General features: G+C 37.5%; 1 protein-coding gene across 8 annotated transcripts in view; it reads right to left on the bottom strand.

Moving 5' to 3' along the window:
* Stxbp5 (syntaxin binding protein 5) overlaps nucleotides 1-21,043 on the bottom strand; it is a 140,103-nt gene that overhangs the window by 10,215 nt on the left and 108,845 nt on the right. For 2 of the 8 annotated variants that reach the window (XM_048425477.3, XM_048425476.3), the window contains exons 20-25: nucleotides 16,625-16,684; nucleotides 16,478-16,525; nucleotides 9,695-9,745; nucleotides 3,023-3,262; nucleotides 1,921-2,290; nucleotides 1,395-1,560 (exon numbers count right to left, since the gene is read on the bottom strand). In XM_048425477.3, the coding sequence (XP_048281434.1) occupies nucleotides 1,395-1,560; nucleotides 1,921-2,290; nucleotides 3,023-3,262; nucleotides 9,695-9,745; nucleotides 16,478-16,525; nucleotides 16,625-16,684 (935 nt within the window). The remainder of the gene's footprint in view (nucleotides 1-1,394; nucleotides 1,561-1,920; nucleotides 2,291-3,022; nucleotides 3,263-9,694; nucleotides 9,746-16,477; nucleotides 16,526-16,624; nucleotides 16,685-21,043) is intronic. The other 6 variants (XM_085688506.2, XM_048425478.3, XM_048425480.3 and 3 more) reach the window with 3 other exon arrangements.

Genomic DNA, 21,043 nt, shown 5'->3' with positions numbered 1-21,043 from the left:
ACCAATTCCTTGTTAGCATTAGAGTCAAGACAGTATGCCTGCCTAGAAGGTGAGGAGACCTAACTTGTGCCTGAGACTGTCTCGGTGTGTGCCCCAGGCTGGTCTGGAACACAAGATCTTTTTCTGAGTTCTGGGACTGCATTGCCATCTCCAGTGAGTATTTGATTTTCAAGATAACATTTAAATCTAATTCAAGAAGCTGATGATTAAAAGATAACCAGGTTATCTTCTAATAGAACATTCTCTACAAGCAGGCCAAGGCATTCAGTGTAACAATGGCCATAGTCAGTTTCAGTAACTGTCATCTTGCATGGGACCAGACAAATGTCATTTAGACAGGTCAACTTCATTTTCATAAACATGTAATTTCCACAAACATCATCTGACACATGGAAATTCAGAAACCCAAGGAAGAGGGAGGAGCAGCTTTGACACTGACAGTCTTCCCCTGAACTGACTGTCAGCATTCTTCAGACAGAAGAAAAATAAGAGCAAGTTTGGAGAGAGGATTGGCTACCAACAGGGAGTAGCCAAGAAACACAGTTCAACACACGACAAACCTATGGTCAACATGAGACTAGAGAGAAAGCTCCACTTATTCCCACTAAGAGGAGGAACAAGACGCGGTGTCAGCCCTCCACATTTCCTTCACTACAGAGTTTGCAGTCTCCATGAGAACACGGAGACAAGGAGACGAGGGATGCAGCTGGAGGAAGACATCCCGTATATGCTTGCAATACAAAGTCTGACTGGAAAGAGGCTTTCCTAACATTTTAATATAGCTATGGCTTGTCTTAATTTCTTACGCGCTTCTTTCTAGAAGAGAAGGAGTTTATGCTCTGACGTTATCAGTTGTGTTTTCATAACAGAAAGACGCTGGGCTGCAGTCAAGAAGCCGTTGCTAACCCAAGGCGACAAAGAACTTTCCCCTTTCATTTCCTTTAGAAACTTTATAGTCTGGGGGTTAAAATGTAGCTTGGTGATCTATTGTGATAGTTGTATTAAACAGATTAAGTAAGTCTTGGGCAAAACTTACATGTCTTTTTTCTCACTTGTAGACTCTAGATTTTATATTGATTATATAGATGACATAACAGAAGAAGAAAAACATACTGTATAGGGTACAATCAGGACTAATTAGGGGGCAAGCAGAGAAAAGAAAAGGCAAATGCATGTGGGGGTATGCCCCAAGTATATTGTATGCCTACATGAAAACTACCATCTGCAATCCAGCATACAAAAATAATGTGCTAAACATAAACCACACAAAAAGGTTCTGAGTTTTCCTACCCTGGCTCCTATGTGCATTCAAGGAGAAAAGGGGACACAGCTAGTATGAGGGACCCCAGAGAATCCCTAAGTTCTACAAAAGTTCTAATACTTGTGTTGCTCACTTGAAGATTTTCACACGTCTCTTGACTGTAGGTGAGTCTCTGGATTTCTGTAGGCGAAACAAGGTATAACGCTTGTCCATTGTTGGTGAAGCAAAAGGTCCTGGCTATCCGCATGTTCGTAAGGGGCAAGTAGTAGACGTCCAACAGAGGTCTTAGGCTTGGCAAACTTGAGGGGAAGTAAACAATTTGTTAGTAATAGGCAGCAAGTTATTCATAGGGTAGGTGCAATGTACAGTAACACTATGCATGAAGACGTGATGGCCAAAACCACTACTCTTAATGCTCGTCTAGAAAATTCATGAAAAACAACAACAAAAAAAGGCTGGGGCTGTCAAATCATTTAGTTTATATAACTGAGGGAGGCAAAATAGGGTTTGCATTTCTCATACCCTTGTTTATATATTACCTATATAGAAATAAATTCTTAGTGTGTAAGATGAACAACTCAATAATGTTTTTCAAGCTGAATTTATACTGTGATCCAAGCAGGAATACTGTATGTGTTAAGAAATGACCTCCTTTATACCTGAAAGTCATAATATGGCCGTTGGCGCAGAAGCAGGCGAGGCAGACACTGTTGCTCAGTGCTACGATATCTCCACGAAGCACGAAGGACGTTTCAGTAATGTTCTGCTTGTACGCACAGTTCTGGGTCGGCAGTGAGATTACCTTAGCTTGCTTTTCAGAACATATCACTGCATACTGGTTCTCACTAATTTCCTGAGAAGAGGAGGGGGACACTGAGACAGGGCGCCGCTTTTTCTGCTTCTCCTTTTCGTCCTTTTCTTCGGGAACGTTGTGCTCTTTCCAGGGTTCGGACGCAGGTGGCATTAAGCAGCCCGTGGCATCCAGAAATGCCATTCTCAAGATTGCACCTTTTAACCTCAATATAGTACCTAGAACGTAGAAGTTTAGTATATACTTCCATTTTTAAATTCAGAGTAAATATGCTTATTCCAACTCTGACACTAAATACACAATTATGCTGGGTGCACCCTGTACTGAATACGTAATTGTATCAGGTTACTGATAAAAATCCAAAACTCAAGCCATGTTACTTATGAGTCTGGAAAAATATGTCATCCTTACATGCTCCAAACATAATGTCAACAGTTATTAATTTATAAATTAATAAAATAATTAACTTGGCCCACACATATCTGACTGAAAATTAATAATGAATGATAGGTGTTTTGTTTAATGTAGAATCAGAAAATTTATTTTCCTTAAAACATTAAAACTAATTTGCGGACACAGACTCCGTGGAAGCAAGAGGACAACGTGGGGAGTTGATCTCTCCTTCCCCTTATCTCTGAGGCAGGGCCAGACTGGCTCGCCTGAGAGTTCTGGGCCAGCTTCTGTCTTTTCTCTCACCTGACATGGGTGTGCTGGGATTACAGATGTATTCATGCTGAGTTCTGGGGAACTGAACTTACGTTAGTAGGATTGAGTGACAAATGATTTTACTGGCTGCCCCTCCTCCATAGCCCTAGAAAATTTATTTCTTAAAACAGAAAACTGCCACTAATACCATTTGTCTGTACAATGCTTAGATCAGGAAACACTAACTGGGCCAGAGCATGTCCCACACGGGGCACCCATCTGCATGCAGAGCAGGGTGTACGCACCACTTGGAGACACAATCACTGGTTGAAGGAGTCTTTGGTCGGGCCCTGGAGGAAGGTTCAGTGTGATGATGAACACTGTTCCCAGCGTTGTTCCCACCCACAGACATGGGGACGGGGAGGAGTCCGTCTTCCGAGTGTAAGTTTCACAGAAATGAAGAGCAGAGATGGCCTCTCGGGATTCCTTGTCAATGCTGGTCACACTTGAACTCCGTGATCTGCTGAAGGAATTATCTTTTATATCTGAAATGATTTAAAAGGAGCGATTGTTTTAGTTATAACACGTCGCACTTTGTTGTTGTTGTTGCTTCAAATTTGATTAAGTACTTAAATTTGCCCCAAAGCAAAATCTATTATGGCACGTGAAGCTTTTAAATGTCCTTTCAGGTGAAAAGATAAACAATTTACTTTTATGTTAATCAAATTTCCTTTTTTCTTAAATACAAAATGTAAATTAAGTTTCAGAAGAGAGCAGGCTACCAACCAAAAAAAGCCAGAATGTGTGACCTCTGCATGACCTCTGTATCTGTCTTTGCAAGGCTGTTAATTCCTTGCCATCAGAAGACATGATTAGGTGAAATTAGAGATGTGAAGATCTTTTCATGTCTTTACATGTCAGACTGCATCTAGAAGGGTGAACCACGTCTGTTTCTCAGTCTGTTCACATGAACACCATAAAAACCAGTGCAAGATTTCCCTCATTTCCCTTAAATAGAAAACATTCATCAAAGAAATTTAGCTTCCACATGTGTACGTGGTATCGGGCTCACTCTTAATGCCAGCATATTTCTCCAGTCAGGTTCGACTGCAGCAATGCAGCCACTGTATTTTAGCCTGCCTGAAGGTCTGTCCGCGAGGGCAGCCTCACCTGGACACGGAGTTGCGGAGTTCCGCTGGCTGTGTGCTGCTGCACGGGTTCTCTGTCTACTGACCCTTCCCCAGCACCTGATGGGTCTATTTGAAAATTACACTCACTACTTTTTCTTCCACTAGCTTCTTAGGTTCAATTCTAACTCCATCTGAAGCCTCAGCCTCGTTTCTCTAAGAGCATGCCCAAACGCTTACCAGGCATGCTCTCTGCTTTGTCTCCTGAGAAATCCTATCATAAACAGAGCTTTAAACTCTACGGACCTTGGTGACATTCGGGTTACCTTAACCAATAGGTTCAGCCCTGCTTCCAAGCTTCCACTTTACCTACACAGAGTGGGGATGCTAAGTTCCGTGGCAATATTGTTTCCTTTTTTTCTGTAGCCAATCTCGTTCCATTATTTTAAATTCAGGCTCTCATCTCCATTTACCTAGATTGACAATGCCATCTTTAGTTTCTCACTGCTAATACAACTCAGTTTCATACAGCACAATTATAATTACTGTGATTAAAAACATCCCTCAGTAGCTTCTACTTGTCTATTTGATCATGCTGTCTTACTATGAATGTCCAGAGCCTCTCTACAAACTTGGAGCATAAGTTCCTGGCTGTCTCCGATGTTAAGCCTCTTTAGTTTCTTTTTTTTTTAAAGTAATTTTATTAAATTATAAAAGTTTCCATTTCCGCCCCTCTTCCCAACACCCTCCCACTCCCCCCACTCCCTCTCCTCCTCCCTCTTCGTCCCTTAGGGCAGTCAGGGTTTCCTGCCCTGTGGGAACTTCAAGTTCCTCCCTCCAGGTCCAGGAAGGTGAGTATCCAAACAGACTAGATCCCCAAAATCCAGTATATGCAGAGGAAACATGTCCCAGTGTCATAGTCAATGGCTTTTCAGAAACACTTCGGGCCAGCCACATTCAGAGAATCCGGCCAAATTCCGAGAATCTGGTTAGATCACGTCCTCACGTCCTCGTTCAGTCCCAGCAATGCAAATGGATGGAAATAGAAAACGCTTTACTGAGTGAGGTAAGCCAGACCCAAAAAGAGGAACACGGTATGTATTCACTCATAAGTGGATTCTAACCATAATTAAAGGTCTTTGAGCCTATTATTCGTGATCCTAGAGAAGCTAAATAAGAAGATGAACCTGATGAAGATTATTTAGCTATCCGCCAGGAGGTAGGAAATAGACAAGAGTCCCAGGTAACCTCGAGTGCATGGGGGGGGGGGTTGTTGGAAGGGGAGAGGGTTAGAGAGAAGGGAGTAGGGGAGGAATGGGGAAAGCCTCTTTAGTTTCTTATGGAATCTAAGTGGAGGCTCCTGTTTTTTCCCAAACCTAACCCGTATTTAACTTTTGTGATTTTTGAAGATCCTTGCATCTGACCCTTTAGTACCAGTAACAGTTGTCAGCTCAGCCATTCTTTAGGCCTCTGCTGCTGTGGTAATTCATTCGGCCAATAACTTTCGGGGGTACCAGCCATTGGCATTGTCTGAGTAGCTAATAAGAAGCCTAAGCCATTGTCCAAAGAATTATATTTAATATACTAGCCTCTGAGTGATTATTTCAGAAGTGGTTGCAGGGACCCGGTGGGCAGAGAGAAATCGGTCCAGTGGGAGTGGGCGAGACGGAGAGACGTCTCCATCCATTTACACTCTGCCCTGACTCTAAGCTATTGCGCTTTGTTCTCGCCCACAGCTATTTCTGACCTGTCTTACTTCCTGTTCTAAGATGGCTGTAGTGCAAGGATGGTACCGTTTTGATGCTCTGCAGAATCTTCTAATGTTTCACTTATGAAGTTTATTCAATAAACACTAAAGATGGATCTATAATCGTTAGTTTAAGCCATTTTCTTCAATGGTGTCATTAGGTGTATTAAAATTTCCAGAGGCCTCCATCAATAACCCTAGCGCACCTAACTTCTGAGATCATGGCTTTCAATGCTTTTTAATGTCATTAATTAAAAGTGCAGGAAAGTTTTCTAAGGTGTATTTTAGTAACATAAAAAGGTATAACCCAATCCTGATACTCCATGGGCTTCCTGCAAACAAATTTAGACTCATAAATTGAAAATATTTTCCCAATAATTTCATGTGACAGATTTTGATGATAGCAAGCCTCTAACTCACTAGGAACGACAGCAGTCAGGGTCATATCTAACTGCAGCTTCTGAATATTGCCTTTCTTTTGTCCAAAGGTCTGTACTTCTCTGACAGGTGACACCATGGTGGAAAAGATGACTGCTCTGGTGTGGAGAGGTGGGAACGTGTCACCCTGACACGGATGACTGGGAGTCTCGTCCCCAGAGTGGCAATGCTGACATGACAAGAGGAGTGAGTGTGTCACCTGACACGGATGACTGGGAGTCTTGTCCCTGGAGTGGCAGTGCTGACATGACAAAGCCTTTAAGAGCAGGGCCCAGTGGGCGCTCAGCATGTTGCTGCAGTATCGCCCACAGAGGACATGCGTGCAGCTCTCCAGGAACCCTGGTCTGCCTGACACAGGAAGGACTGGAGAACAAAGAGCAAGCCTGGCCCGTGTCTGTCTCACTTCTGACCTGTCCCTCTGACACACTTTTCCACTCTGATATCATACATCATGTGAGAGCTCCGACCAGAAGAAAGAAGCAGATGAGGGTGCCAAGGGAGCAAATATTTAAAATATAAATTATTAATAAATAAACACTTTATTAAAGAATTGGGTATTTTGTTACAGCAACAGAAAATAACTAAAGCCCTTCATGTAAATGAAACAAACTTTCCATATTCAATAAATACCACATTTCAGCAGTTAAGAGCACTTCCTGCTCTTCCTAAAGTCCTGAGTTCAGGTCCCAGCAACCACTTGGTGGCTCACAACCATCCTTAATGAGATCTGGCACCCTCTTGAGGAAGAAACCAGGTCAGTCGTCCTCATCAACTTAGACCACGAAACCCAGTCTGGACAAGTTCAACAGAACCGTCATATACAGGCTGCCCATGCATGCTTCAGCATTGCCAGGGCATAAATTTCATTTCATTTTTTAATAAAAAATACCAACTATAAGAATTTATGAAAGTTTTCAAATCTCCAAAGTTATTTTTCAAAATTAAAATTTAAATGTATTTTCCAATGATAATATATTTTGTTACATAAACAATACACCTAAATGACAGACAAATTTAGTCATGCCCCAGTGATAAGAATGGAAAGTAATGCTACAGGCAAAGTTGATAGTACAAATTTCTGTAAACTAACACATGGAAAATGACATATTTGTTAAAATTATAGGCAGTTAACAATAATTTAATTTTTGAATGTTAATTCAGCAAAGTATACAGTGTATTAATTTAATAGACTGATTTAATTTCAAAATACTAAACTATATAGCAGTTCTTACTATATGAGTTACCTATAAAAATTATATCACCAGAGAAACTCCTCAGGCTATATCAATATGAGAAAAATGGATTTGTCATAACAACAAAATTCCACCTTGATGGACATCAGTTGCCTATTTATCATCTACCCAGAACTGTTTAAAATTAAGTTAGAAATTTCAGTGTTAGAATTTTCAGTGGTTCATGAAACACGACTCCACCTATTCTTATTAAGTCAGTTGGTATGGGTATCTGTGGCTTGATTTATTCTTAGAAAATGAGCAAGCTAAACAAAAGAGAACAGTTAATTTATTTGTTTGTTTGAGACACTGCCTCAGTGTGTAGTTTAGACTGGTTTCAAATGCTGGATTTTCTTGTCTCAACTTTTAAAAGCTTGGATAACAAAAGCACTATTAGACAATATTTAGCAGTTCTAGTATGAAGAACAGAAATGAAAATAGCTAGAATAGAACAAGGCTTGCCAAAATCCAGGTATGATCATAATACTATATATATCACCATTTTTGTTGAATCTATATAATTACCTTGGAAAATACTCTCACTATTTAACTAGTAACTAAAAGAGGTCTAAAGAGGCTTATAAAAGCAGGGTGGGCACACACTGACTAAACGATTTGTATAATTTGACAGATGGTATGTGTCTTTAAAAATAATCTACTGTGCCAGGCGGTGGTGGCACACATCTTAAGTCCCAGCACTTGGGAGGCAGAGGCTGCAAATCTCAGTGAGTTCGAGGCTAACCTGGTCTACAAAGCAAGTTCTAGGACAGCTGGAACTACACAGAGAAACCCTGTCTACAAAAACAAAAAAAGGTTTATTGTAATAGATACACACACACACACACACACTACTAGCTTAAAAAGCACTTTGAAATGAGTACTTAAGAATATGAGACTTTTAAAGATACTTAAAGACTCACAGTCAGTTTAACTGGCAATATTGACTGTTACTGAAATCATGAGCCTCTCCAAATGTGTGATGAAAATCCTGGATCATCTTCTACAGCAAACATGTACAATACAAGTCTGAGAAATGCTTGGGTTTAAATTATGACTTTTATTTTTTTAGTTATAAATCTTATTTCTACAGTTACACTCTACATAAATGTTTTTAATTAAACTTATTCTTTAACAATTCTCTTTCTCCCTCTCCCTGCTTCCTTTCCTCCCTCTCTCTTCTCTTCTCTTCTCTTCTCTTCTCTTCTCTTCTCTTCTCTTCTCTTCTCTTCTCTTCTCTTCTCTCTCTCTCTCTCTCTCTCTCTCTCTCTCTCTCTCACACACACACACACACACACATCTACATGGCACTCAGATTTTCATTTTTATAATGAAGGACATTGCTCTTCTGGAAACAGGAGCTAGCTTATATTCTACAGTTAATTTCATTCCCTTTAAGAGTGGTACTGTAGAATTCTACTAAATTTGATTTCCTACAGTCAGAACTTCCTACTGACGATAGCTATGTACATACAGGCCTCTACTGATTACCACATGCTTCCTCTCAGTACAACAGAGGTAAGGAAAATGGTGAGAGATAGGCTAAAGTTAGTATGTTAGAGCATAGAGAACAAATTTCTTATTAAGCACTGTCATTGTTGACTTCGACAATAATTTGGAAATACTCTCTTATAATACTCAAATGGAGCTCATTCATTGTGGAATCAATGGGCAGGTACCCCCACACTGTGCTCAGTCTGATGCCTGAGTCTGACAAGGACTCTAGTTAGCACAGAGGAAGGTGGAATTAGTGGGAAACTTTAAGGAAAGCAATGCAGTCATCCCTAAGACCATGCTCAGGAAAAGCATCCTTTACTGCTACTTCTTCCTCCAAACTAAACAGGCATTTCAGGGAGGGGGATTCGAGAGAGAAATGTGGCTTCACCTGTACTACATGGGTCATGTTACCTTATTGCAATCCCATTCCACTATACGAAAGCCTGGGAGCCGTTTCGAGACAGACTAAAGCACACTGTGTGGATGGACTCCTTCCCATTGACTTCAGAACAAATGAGCTACATAAGAGTATCATAAGGGAGTATTTCTAAATTACTATCAAAGTCAACAACGGCGATGTTTAATAAGAAATTTGTTCTATATGAAAAACTAGTTATCTATTTCAGAAATATTAAATTAGTGTAAAATTAAGTTTGTAAAGTTTAAAATGGTTTTTGAACGGACGGGATATAAACAGTTTTAGTAAAAACTAAGCTGTAATTGAGAAAATTTCACTTAGAAAAAAGCAAGAGAAGCAAGGAAATATGGATTTTTGTCTTGCCTGAGTGTGCATCCTAAATACTATTTTAAAAGATGTTACATCAGGGATCATCATAACATTGACTTTCAGTCCGATTTGCATTACAATAAATCTGGAATATTCTGATCTCCACTTTCCTACTATGAAGTCCAATTACTTTGCATATTTATTCTACTCACCTAAATCGGGCTTTAGGTCAGTTGGCAAGCTTAATTTCCTTGACATCTTTGCTGAAAAACAAAATAAATTTTTAAAATTCTGAGAAATATTTGACTGATATTTATCATAGCAACTGATTTTCAAGAGAGAAGTGAATATTTTTATTTCTGAATCTAGACCCTGAGATAATTAAAATACATTTATAATGATATCAGGAGTGGAAAATAAGTCTTACAAATTTCTAAAAGTGTGTACTTACTTGATATAATATCTTTGTATGCTTGAAGCTCTTACTTCAAGGCAGCATTTTAAACTCTTAACTTACAAAGAGCTACTGCTCAGGACTATGGGAGCAAAGCCACTGCTCAGAGGGATGTGTTGCAGACGAGGCAACAGCCACAAGCACAAGCTAGGGCACGTGACAGAACATTTTCCTAGCTCCTAGATCACGGATATTGGACTCCTCGTTTTCGTTTAAAGCTAATTTTTAGAATATCAGACATGCTTACATCTCTAAACAAATCAAAGTATTTATGCAATAAACATATTTGATGGAATCACTATTTGACATAAATTAATACTTCCATTTCCATTTTAGTTAGAAAAACACAAAGTCATACTTAATCTAAAATTATGTTATTTAAATAAAATATCAATACAGGTCCTTTTATATAAAAGAAACTTCAAAATTTCATCCATAAGTTTCATGGAATTCACTTTCCATCCTCAAAATCAGTTATTGCCTTCACTTAGGAAGTGGTTTAAAGTTAGGAGTCAGTTTGCTACATCTATTATGTTAGTGGTACGGCATGCGGCATAGACTAGTGCTCCCAATGGGGAAGTTTGAAAAAAAAAATACTGGTTAATACACGAATGCACACATTTGGTTACAGTTGGGACGGTTAGGAGATACTTAAAGCACAGACCCTGCTAGTCCACAAGGGCGCCATGTAAACAAAGAGAAATCCAGTCATAGTACATGACTTCCACATCTAAAAAAACGACAAATCCAACGTTAGGAAAAGGCATTAGGTAGGCTGGAAAGGTCCTAGGGCAGGGGAAGGGGAGTCAGCTTGTTATTTCTTAGCTTGACTAAGCTAATTAGAATGTTCTAACAAAACAACCGGCCACGTTTATCCATCAGCTGCCTCATCTTCACCAGCTTACTAAATCTGAGCCAAGAGATAACAGGTAGCACACAAAGTAGCTGAAGACAGCCATAGCTGTTGACCTCAGATACCTGGGTCCTACGGTATTTGATATGCAATGTGCTTAGAGTCAGAGGACACTGTGTGCCTCAACAGTGCTCCAAAGGCAATATTATTAAGTCAACACTTTCAAAGAATTCACAGAAGTTTTCACAAGATATCATAGGTCTAATATGGAGAGATTGATAAGTAACATGAAATAGAAAAATCAGGCTTACATAGCTCAAAAGTAATTTTTTAAAAGACCCGGATGCCATCTCTCTGACCCCACTACTCTGCTTGGTCAGATTATTGTGAGCCACTAGGACCCTTTCTCAGATGTGAATGTGTTCATTCATTACTTGTTACTGCATCTGTGATGCTTCCTTACCCTAAACCTGATGACATTTCTAGTAAAAGAGGTGAGGGACCTTTAAAACAAACGTATAGAATTTCATGCTTTACTCAACTTTTTTGTTGCTGTTGTTTTCTGTTTTGTTTTGTTTTTTTGAGATGGAATTCTCTATGTAACAGTCCTGGTTGTCCTGGAACTTACTCCATAGAACACGCTGGCCTTAAACTTACAGAGATCCACCTGCCTCTGTCTCCCTAGTGCTGGGATTAAAGGTGTGTGTCTCGATGCCTAACTCAACCTTTTAAGTTCATTTCAAATCCAAAGTTCAATAGATATGTATAAAAAAGAAATATCACAACTAATTGTTATAAATAACAAGTTTATCTCTCTTGAAGTAATTTACACAAAATGAACATTTTATTAATTAGAAATGTTTTATTTATACTTTCAATAATCAGACTTGTGGTCCTGCTAAAAAATTTTTTAGCAACAAAATTCTGAATTTCATTAAATACTTTTGCTTTTCTTTAGGATGTCTGCTAGAAGAAATTCATATAACCTCAAGTATCTTTAGAAATGTAAACAAATCTCTCCAATAAAATAAGAACTTCTGTCTAGTACTATGATTTTTTTTATTTTATAAAATATGGACTACAGTAAATATTTCTCTAGCAGTTCTTCAGCTGATCTAATTCCAATCATTTTTTAATACCAAGAAGAAAAAAGGACACATACAATCACTAGGAAGATTATTCACTATCATCTTGTTACAATTTTTAAAACATTTTAACTACGTACTTCTGCTAATTATTTTGTCTCCAAACCCTTTTTAACTGTAGAACTTTATAACCCAGTGTCCATCAACTCAGCCGGTCCTGAGGTCAGCACAGTGAGACTGTGGACACAGAACCACGTAGTAAGACTGTGGACACAGCATTTGGTTTCTCTCAGTATCTGTTTCTTGAGAAAAACAAGGGTGAGAATACTGAAGCTGTAGAATTTATTAAAGTCTACAGAATAAAGGCAGAGAGAGGAAATTTAAGCTGTGTTAGAGCCATCAGGACTTGTACAAAAAGAACCAATAAAAAGAGAACACGACCAGTGACCAGCACTCATGTCACTTAAACTGACTTCAAAAATTACTTCAGGCTTTACTGAGAAATGAGCCATTGACTGAATATCCATGCTCTTAGAATTGGAGAGATAAGGGACCCCTGTGGTATAATCTTCTCCATTAACCAATGCCATAGAATAAAAATTACCTACCAGGTAACACAGAGAGGTGTCCATTAAAAACAGAGTTGTATTTCTATTTGTTTTGCCACAATACTTACTAAGTAGCATTAATTTTGAATCTTTATTCTTTAATCTCTAAGGTTGTTCCCCCTTCCCCTGGTTTCACACATTCAGGCAATTTGGTTATCTTTCTTGACACAGAAATTAAAGTGAACCTGGAGGCAAGACCAGAGCATGGGATTCAACTAGAAATCTACTTTTAGCATGGCATGAAACAGGATAATCATCAAATGGCAATGTATGTATGTATGACCATTTTTATGTAAGCCAAACTATCAATTTTTTGTTATTTGTAGAATCTCACTTCTAAATCTTTATAAAATATAAATGAAGAGTAAACAAAAACAATGATAATACTTCCTAAGTGATTTATGGAAACTGTTAATAGTTAAAGAAAAATTGTTTACTTGAAAATTACTGTTTTTTAAGATTCTACTACAGCATGAAGAGGCAAGCACGCTACATGTGAAATACATGCATGTAACTTTCTTTGTGCATGATGTTACTGCATAATATTTTGCGTTAATTTCTTTAGAGGTTGTTCCTCTTATACAAAAGTGAAGAAGTCATTGCCAGAGCCATTTCCTGGGGTAGCTGCCAATAAGGAGCCAAGAGATGAAGTGGGGCTTTGGGTTCAGGGGTCAGTGTATTCCAGTTTACTCTTGTTCACTGTCTTTGAGCTTTGTCTTTGAGACAGATTTCTAAGAACTATATAACATGCTTAGGCAATGGTACCAAAGTGGTCGAAAAGATCTGGTATTCAGACAGAATTTGCTGTTTCTCCTCAATAAATGCATTTTACATGTTTTATAAACTTTACTATAAAAACCTTATAAAACTTACACATAGAATTTGGTAATGAGCCATTCTCCCCAGATTACTGTGTATCAGAACAGGGTCATAGCAAGATTATCTATCAATGAATTGAATATGTTATATATATATATATATATATACATATATATATATATATATATATATGTAGTGCCAACAATGGAAACTGAACCCTGGCTCACATTCTGCTTCGTCATTTGGCTGTGGAGCCAACAGCTAACTCACACTCGACTCTAAAACACAGTCATCTGTAAAACAAAGAAATAACAGTCCCTGAGATTACTAAGTGCTGGTACGATGCTAGGAATAACACATAGATAATTATATTTGAAAAGTCGTTTGAGCCATCTTCCTCTGCTATCAAGGCAATGATAAGGAAGAAAAAAAAAGGTTTATTTCCCATGCTTGGGGGAAGGGAAAACATGATCAAAATATACTGTATGAAAAAAAATTATTTCAATGAAATAAATTTAAAAATAATTCTAATGTATGAATGGTACCCTGTACCACCTCAAGCAACCCACATACAATCTCTGGCACCAGCAACAATTATTCTTCACCATGTGAAACTTAAGAACAATGCAATTGAGTCAGTGATTCAAGGCAGTTCTCTCATCAGTCTCCAGTTGTGAGTCTAAATCTCACTTCACAAGGCGAAGTCACCTAAAGCACGTCTGTGGGTGTGCTGTGTTATGCTGGCAATGCTGAAGGAGCCGTAGTGGTTTTTATTTTTAAGATGAGAAACATATTTTAATTTCTGTGTGTATGAGTGCTTTGCTTGCATGTACCTAGTGGCCTTGGAGGTGAGAAGGGGTCAGATGTGGATGCTGGGAACTGAACCTGCATCCTATACAAGAGCAATAAGTGCTCTTAACTGATGCTGAGCCACCTCTCCAGATCCAAGTCCTAGTTGCATGTTTTGTGGTAATTATTATTATAAAATAGATAGTAATGCAGAAAGGTAATCTAGAGATTACATATCTAATGGAGAACATTTCAACCGCAAAACCTTCACAATGGAATTTGGGGCAGATTTCATTTGAAGAAGGAAAACCTTGAGATGTTAGCTTTATTTTTATATACCAAAATTGTTAAATCAAGAAAGGCACGTGACAAAATCTTCCAATATACAATGAAGATACTGCAGAGGAGGAAAATGTTCCTGGTTAAATATAATTAGAAAGAGCCACATCCTGGCATAACTTTGGAAAGCTGAATAAAGTCAACATATTTCCTAAGAAGCAATCCTAAACAAGTTGACATTACAGAAAGAAAAAACACAAAGATTGTAGAAGAAATGAACACTATCCAAGTATTACCCTTCCACGCGTGTTGTCTAGCCTAGCAAATTTATTCATGAAGTCTTTCAGATAAAGGAACACAAATATTTCCAGTCACATATCTATTTGAGACAGAAAAAAGGGGAAGGTACACATTAATAAAGCTATATTGTGGTATAATAGACAACAGGCAGAGGCTACATTAACGATTTAACCATGTAAAAGTTCTTTCAGGTCAGGCAATTTAACAGTATAAATTACACAGAAAAATTGCTGGAGCAAAGAACTTCTACGGTGGTGACAGAACCGGAACGTAACAGGATACAAAATGCTATAAAGGAAATTAGCTGCAAAATTAGTACATAATTAAAGTGATTTAATTATTATTACCAAAAGATTTACTAGAAAACCACAATAAAGAGTAAATAATTGATATGAAGCCCTTTGCCCGAGAATAAACCACTTTATTTAAGATTGACCAGAAGACTAACAGTCATTCACCATCAATCTATCTAAACAGGGTTCAATTTACAATGCTAAGAAAACAAGGGTTTTCTTGCAGGAATTTTTGAAAATTCAACTATATAGTCAAGGTTATGAAGTGAGAGAAAGCAAACCTCTTTCAGTCACAGAGAAACTCATCCTACTTACTCCATTAGAGGAGTATGTGGTAGGGACGTTGATAAGACTTGCTTGGTAGAAGTGCTTGCCTTGCAAGTATCAGGACCTGAGTTCGATTCCCAGAACCCACATAAAAAAAGCTGGTATGGTGTTGTGCACTGCCAGTCCCTGAGCTGAGCAGGCAGAGAGAGAGATCCTGGGGTTTCTTGGCTGGCCAATCCAGTTAGTGACTTGGTGAGCTCCAGGCCAGAGGAAGGCACTGTCTCTGGCAAAGCCAAGCCAAGCAAAAGGAACAACAAAAAAGCAGATGGTTCCTGAGGAATTACAAACAGGTAGTCCTGTGTGCAAGTATGTGTACATACACACACATACACACACACACACGTACACAGAAGTGATTTTCTCATACTATGATAATGCACATACACATATGCCCAATAACCCCAAAAATATAAAAAGAAAAAAAATCAAAACAAATGTGGCAATAATGTAGGGGAAATTAAAAATACAACAACATATTGACTGCATAATGAATGTTTCATGCTTAAGTCAAAGGTGAACTAGGGCTTTTTTATATATTATTTTGTCAAGACTTTCAAAGTTTTGAGCATCCTTAAATTTTTATGACCAAATAAGACAATTCTAATTTGATTATGTTTCCAAGCCTGGTGGTTATATATTTCTTTTTAGGCTTTAAACTTCAAGGATCTTGGACTGAGTCACTCGTTACAAAACGTGCACAAAGTATCAAGAGTAGAATCAAGGTTCCGTGTATGGGGGTGTTTAGTAGGAACTAGTGTTGATTACAGACTAAAAAAGGCCATCTTTCAGAAGATTGTTTCTTTGATACGGAACCTTAAAAATACGAGAGATGGGAGTAAGGGCACAAAAAATACAAATAAAACTCTGAAGGAAAAGCTGATTCACTTTAACATGAATGTAAGTTGAGTATTTAGAGCATAAATTGAACCCTGCTTTATTTTAAAACAAAGCAAAAGTTAACAGAATAATTCACACTGTAAGTTCAGAAAAAGAGCCACAAACCCAATTTAACTGATTTTAAGAATTATTTGCCAAATGCATTAAGAATAGGCATAGCCCCAAGATTATTATTTAGCAAAGGAATAACAAATTAACACACAAGATGCAATGCACTGGATCAGTTTCTGCTGTTGGTTAGCATTGCATAGAGCAACAATTAGAAACAAAATAAAAACTTCTATTTCCTACCTAGATCACTGGCTACCATCTTGGAAAACTTTCTGCTTTTGGTCTTCACTGAAAATAATATTTTAATATAAAATGTCAAAATCTATTCAGAGTAAACTAAATAAATTAAGTATAAAAAGAAGATACTTTAAAATAAAGATACTATACCCTTTTCTATAAAATTATTCACTTTTTGCTCATCATCTGAATTGTGTGGTGATGAAGAACCTACACAAATGAAGACAATGGAAGGAACAGGGGCACATGGTCAGTGACAAACGCAGTGATGGCACAGCAAACAAACACAAATTAAAATCCTGGTGACCACCAAGACTTGGTGACCTCAACTCTGAGAATATTCCAGTACTGCATTCAGTAGTATACAGTCTTGTATAGCAGAACCAACTATATAGAAATTTATTTCTAATAATTTTTAAATTCATAATAACTAGGCAAAATCTTGTATTTTATATTATTTATAAGTCAAAGAACACAGAAAGAAAAATATAACATTTAAACACCTATTAAGTACATCTTGACATATCTTATAGATTAAATTATCCACTACCTTCCCAACTGGAGATTACTTTCCCCTCTAAGTCTACATACTTCCGATACAGTATTTAACATTTAGTTATGCAGTATTTTCAAATTTATCCACAGATGAGCTTCCCTCCCTGAAACAAACTTGGAATGAATTTTACACCCCATTTGTGATCAATAATGTGCATTTCATGTAGATGTCACTAGTTCGTGTTAGGCAAATGAACAAAGCTTTTCTGCTAGAAGAAAATATATAAATAAAAATAACTGAGAGCAAATAAAAAATCCTTTTATGCTTAAAGGAATCCGAGTAAAAATAACAAACTTTAGTGAATTAGGTAGAAACTTGAAATCTTGAACTTGACTTTCCCCAAAGTCATCTTTCTTTACTATGGTCAGGGAGACAGTCTCACTAAGAAAAGCTTGCCAACAAGGGCAGAATCCAAGCGCCCATGCAGAGGTTTGCAAACACCACTCTCTGAATAGTCCGCGCTGCTTTTACTAACAGCATCCATAGATCCTCTCCAGTCTCACTCACAACTATTACAAAGCCATCACTGCTGGAAGTAAGAGTTAAGAGCAGAAACAGGGATAGATATTTTTCATATAAATACAACACAGTTAAAGAGTATAAAGGCCATAAGAACTTCACATTTTAAAATATTGTCATCTGTGATACCAAATGGCTGCATAAATTTATGGTAAGTGTATATTATTTTATATATTTCATATCAGAGTAATAATAGGCTAGCATGTCCATATATTAATATTAAAAGAAGTTTGGTATTTTCTAAACATAAACAGGCAATATGGTTGAAAATGCTTACTACTGGTTGTTGTAATTTCTATGATAACATACGACAAGTTACAAATGTATTTGAATAAATCTACCAGATTACTGTAATTTAACAAACACGAAAAACATATGCAACTTATTTTTTTCAGGCCACATATAAATACCAAAAGTCACCATTTTTGTCAAGCTATGCGTGACTCTTTAGTTTAAAAGAGCCCAGCAGACCCCTAAACTCATGCAGCATCCTATGTCCTATATAACTGCAAACAGAGGGTTAGAGAGACCGCACCACTCCTGAAGCGCGAGGGGAAACAACAGTCTGCGTAGTGGTCATGTCCACCTGTTCCTGAGATGTCAGCCTCAGCAGACCACTGTTTATTAAAGGGTTTCTGAAAAGAGCTCTTACAGAAATTATCTGAGCAGCTGACTATTTTGGTTACAGGATTTAAACGACCCTCAATTTTCTCCATTGCATGCATAAGCTTGGTCAGTGTTGGTTTTGACAGAAGGCACACAGGCATTTACACTTCCAAAACACTGATATCTTCTCAGTACTTCTGAGGAACTCATTCTAAGTTCCAATTCACTTTTATACATATTTTTCTCTTTTATACATATTAACTTTTAAAATACCAACTATTGTTTTTAATAATTCATTATGGCTATTTAACAATTTTATTATCTCGTTGTGAGTAATTCAGTCAAGTATTTTTGTTATTTTTAGTCTATTGAAAACAATTAAAAAATAAAAAGCTAAGATCACTTTTAATCCCAGCACACATGAGGCAGGACCCGACCTGGTGTGCATAGTGAATTCCAAGCTAGGAAAGCCTGTCTAGGTAGTAAGATAAATGAATGATAACAAATCTTTCCTTTATTTCTCAACTAGGAAGTAAAAATGGATGATGGCAAAGCAATCATAAATATTAAGAGTAAGATAATCAGGCCATGGTGACAAAGAATATTAGTTGGTATTTTAAAAGTTAAATAAAAGAAAAATATACCCAAGCTGCAAAAGTAGCGACCAGAGAGGGCCTGAAGTGGGCATTCTAGCGCCCACTTCAGTGGGCTCAGCTCTGCACACTGACATCCACAGTGTTTTAGAAGTTATCACTGTGAAGCTTGGCCTTTTTGAAGAACACTTTTTCTTGATGTGTAAGAACAGACTTGATTCCTCAGAATCCTGTCATCTGAGCATGAGCAAAGGCTAATCAGAATACACTGTAGGTTTTATTTTTAAGAACAAGAATTCATGTCTTATCATTGATCTCTTTGATGTTACAACTTTAACTCTATTTCAAACTGACAGAAATGTTAGAAACAATAAAAACAGGTAGCATCTCATCAATGTTAAAATCATACCGAGTTTGCATATGAACCAAAAAGCAAAATATATTCTGAAATGTTGAGCCACATTTGAGTTTTCTCAACTTTGAGGATCTCTGGGGCATGATTTAGAGTATAAATATTTTATGTAATTTTTATACTTATATTTAAGTATCATTTTGCATTTATTTAAAATTGTGTGTGAGTATTAAATGCTTCATTCACCTGCCATTTTAAAGCTTGGCCTAGTATGAAAAGATATTAATTTATTTGGGCTGAATGTAAAAAAACGAATTAGCAATTTAATAACGATGTTTCATGTCTGAAATACTCACTGTGCTCAGGCCCTTAGTACACTGACAACTGTATTTGGGGAAGGCAGGAAGAATAGAAATAAACTTAATGTACTTGGAAGGAACAATGAAGATAAACTACAGTTCCAACTCCAAATTTAGAAAGATGTCAGTGTACAAGAGGGAAAGAAATTCCTTTCTGTCGTACACAACTTTACTGATAGGCAGCAGTGTGGCTTCTGTGACTCTATGTTTTAGGAGTTTGATGGGCAAAGTGAAATAGGAGGTTTAAATAACAAAATACCTGTGTGGATAGACTCTGTGTGAGTGTATGTTGATGTGTGCGCGCTGTGTGTTGGTGTGTGTGTACACATGTGTGTGTGTGTGTGTGCACAAGTGAACATGTGGAGTTCAAAGAGCAATCCCAGGTTTCATTCTTCAGGTGCTGTCCACCTTGTATTCTGAGGCAGAGGTTCTTAGCTTGGCACTTGCCACACAGGCAAGGTTAGGAGGCCAGGAAGCCACAGGGATCCGCTGTCTTCATTTCCCCAGGGCTGGGATTACAGCAGCCCATCACTGTGCTTGGCTTTTCTGTGTGGGCTCTGAGGAACAAACTCACTTTACCCATGCTCCCTCTCCCTAGTTCACTCTTCAAGCTTGAAACATAAAATGATCAATTTGTGCAAAATCACAAAAAAAGCAATTGTAAAAAGAAAACATAAAAGCTTTCATCAATGTAGGGCTAACAAAGTAGAAGCAGAAACACGACAGTGGTAAAAATACTCCGCACAGTGTACCCCTTACATTCTTTCCAGTATAGGAGAATGGCTAGTGTAAGACAGAAGTGTAAACAGGGGGTTACTGATGCCGAGAAAAATCTTGCTAAGAGAAAAGCTAATGAACATTCCTAGGTAGAAAACATAATAAATTTAATTAAAATAATAAAGTTAAATTTACTAACTACTAGCAAAGCAACAATCTTGTACAATAACAAATTCAAGATTTTACTTCTAAGAATACTCAAATGTAGTAAAAACAATGTTGCTGTGAAATAGTAATATGCACATGGGTCATATAAAGACCCTGCAAATAAAAAGAACTGCTTTGGTAAGAACATAAGTACACAAGAAATGACCTTGATCAAAAAGGAAAAACAAATGCAAATAGGCTACAATTTCACTAAGAGTCAATTTTTTTCATACTGTATCAAACTGTATCAAAATCTTTAATTCCATTTGGTTCTGGAGGTGTCACTGAGTGACAAAGGGCTTGCCTAGTATGTACAATGTCCTGGGTTTGAGCCCTATCATTGAGCAAAAAAAAAAAAAAAAAAAAAAAAAAAAAAGGCAAAAAATTTGTCATGGAATTGGAATGGATAGTATTTTATAATTATCAAAAAGGTGAATTTTCAATTAAAAGTTCAACTTTCCATGATCTTACTTCATTCCACTAAACATCAGGAGTATCTAGAAGCATAAATCTGAGACAGTCAGAGAGCATCGATTCAATGGTAGTCAGGAAATACATTTAACACTGTTAACGGTAAGAAAGTTAACTGAGCAATCACACAAGTTTGAACAAACACAAGCTATGGAGTTTTATTTGCATGAACCACATTTATTTTCCCTT

Source organism: Myodes glareolus, chromosome 1 (genome assembly GCF_982192425.1).
Source record: "Myodes glareolus chromosome 1, mMyoGla1.1, whole genome shotgun sequence".
Classification (NCBI taxonomy): Eukaryota; Metazoa; Chordata; class Mammalia; order Rodentia; family Cricetidae; genus Myodes; species Myodes glareolus.
Note: the sequence above shows the minus strand (reverse complement) of the source record. Positions and strands in the feature narration are given on the sequence as shown.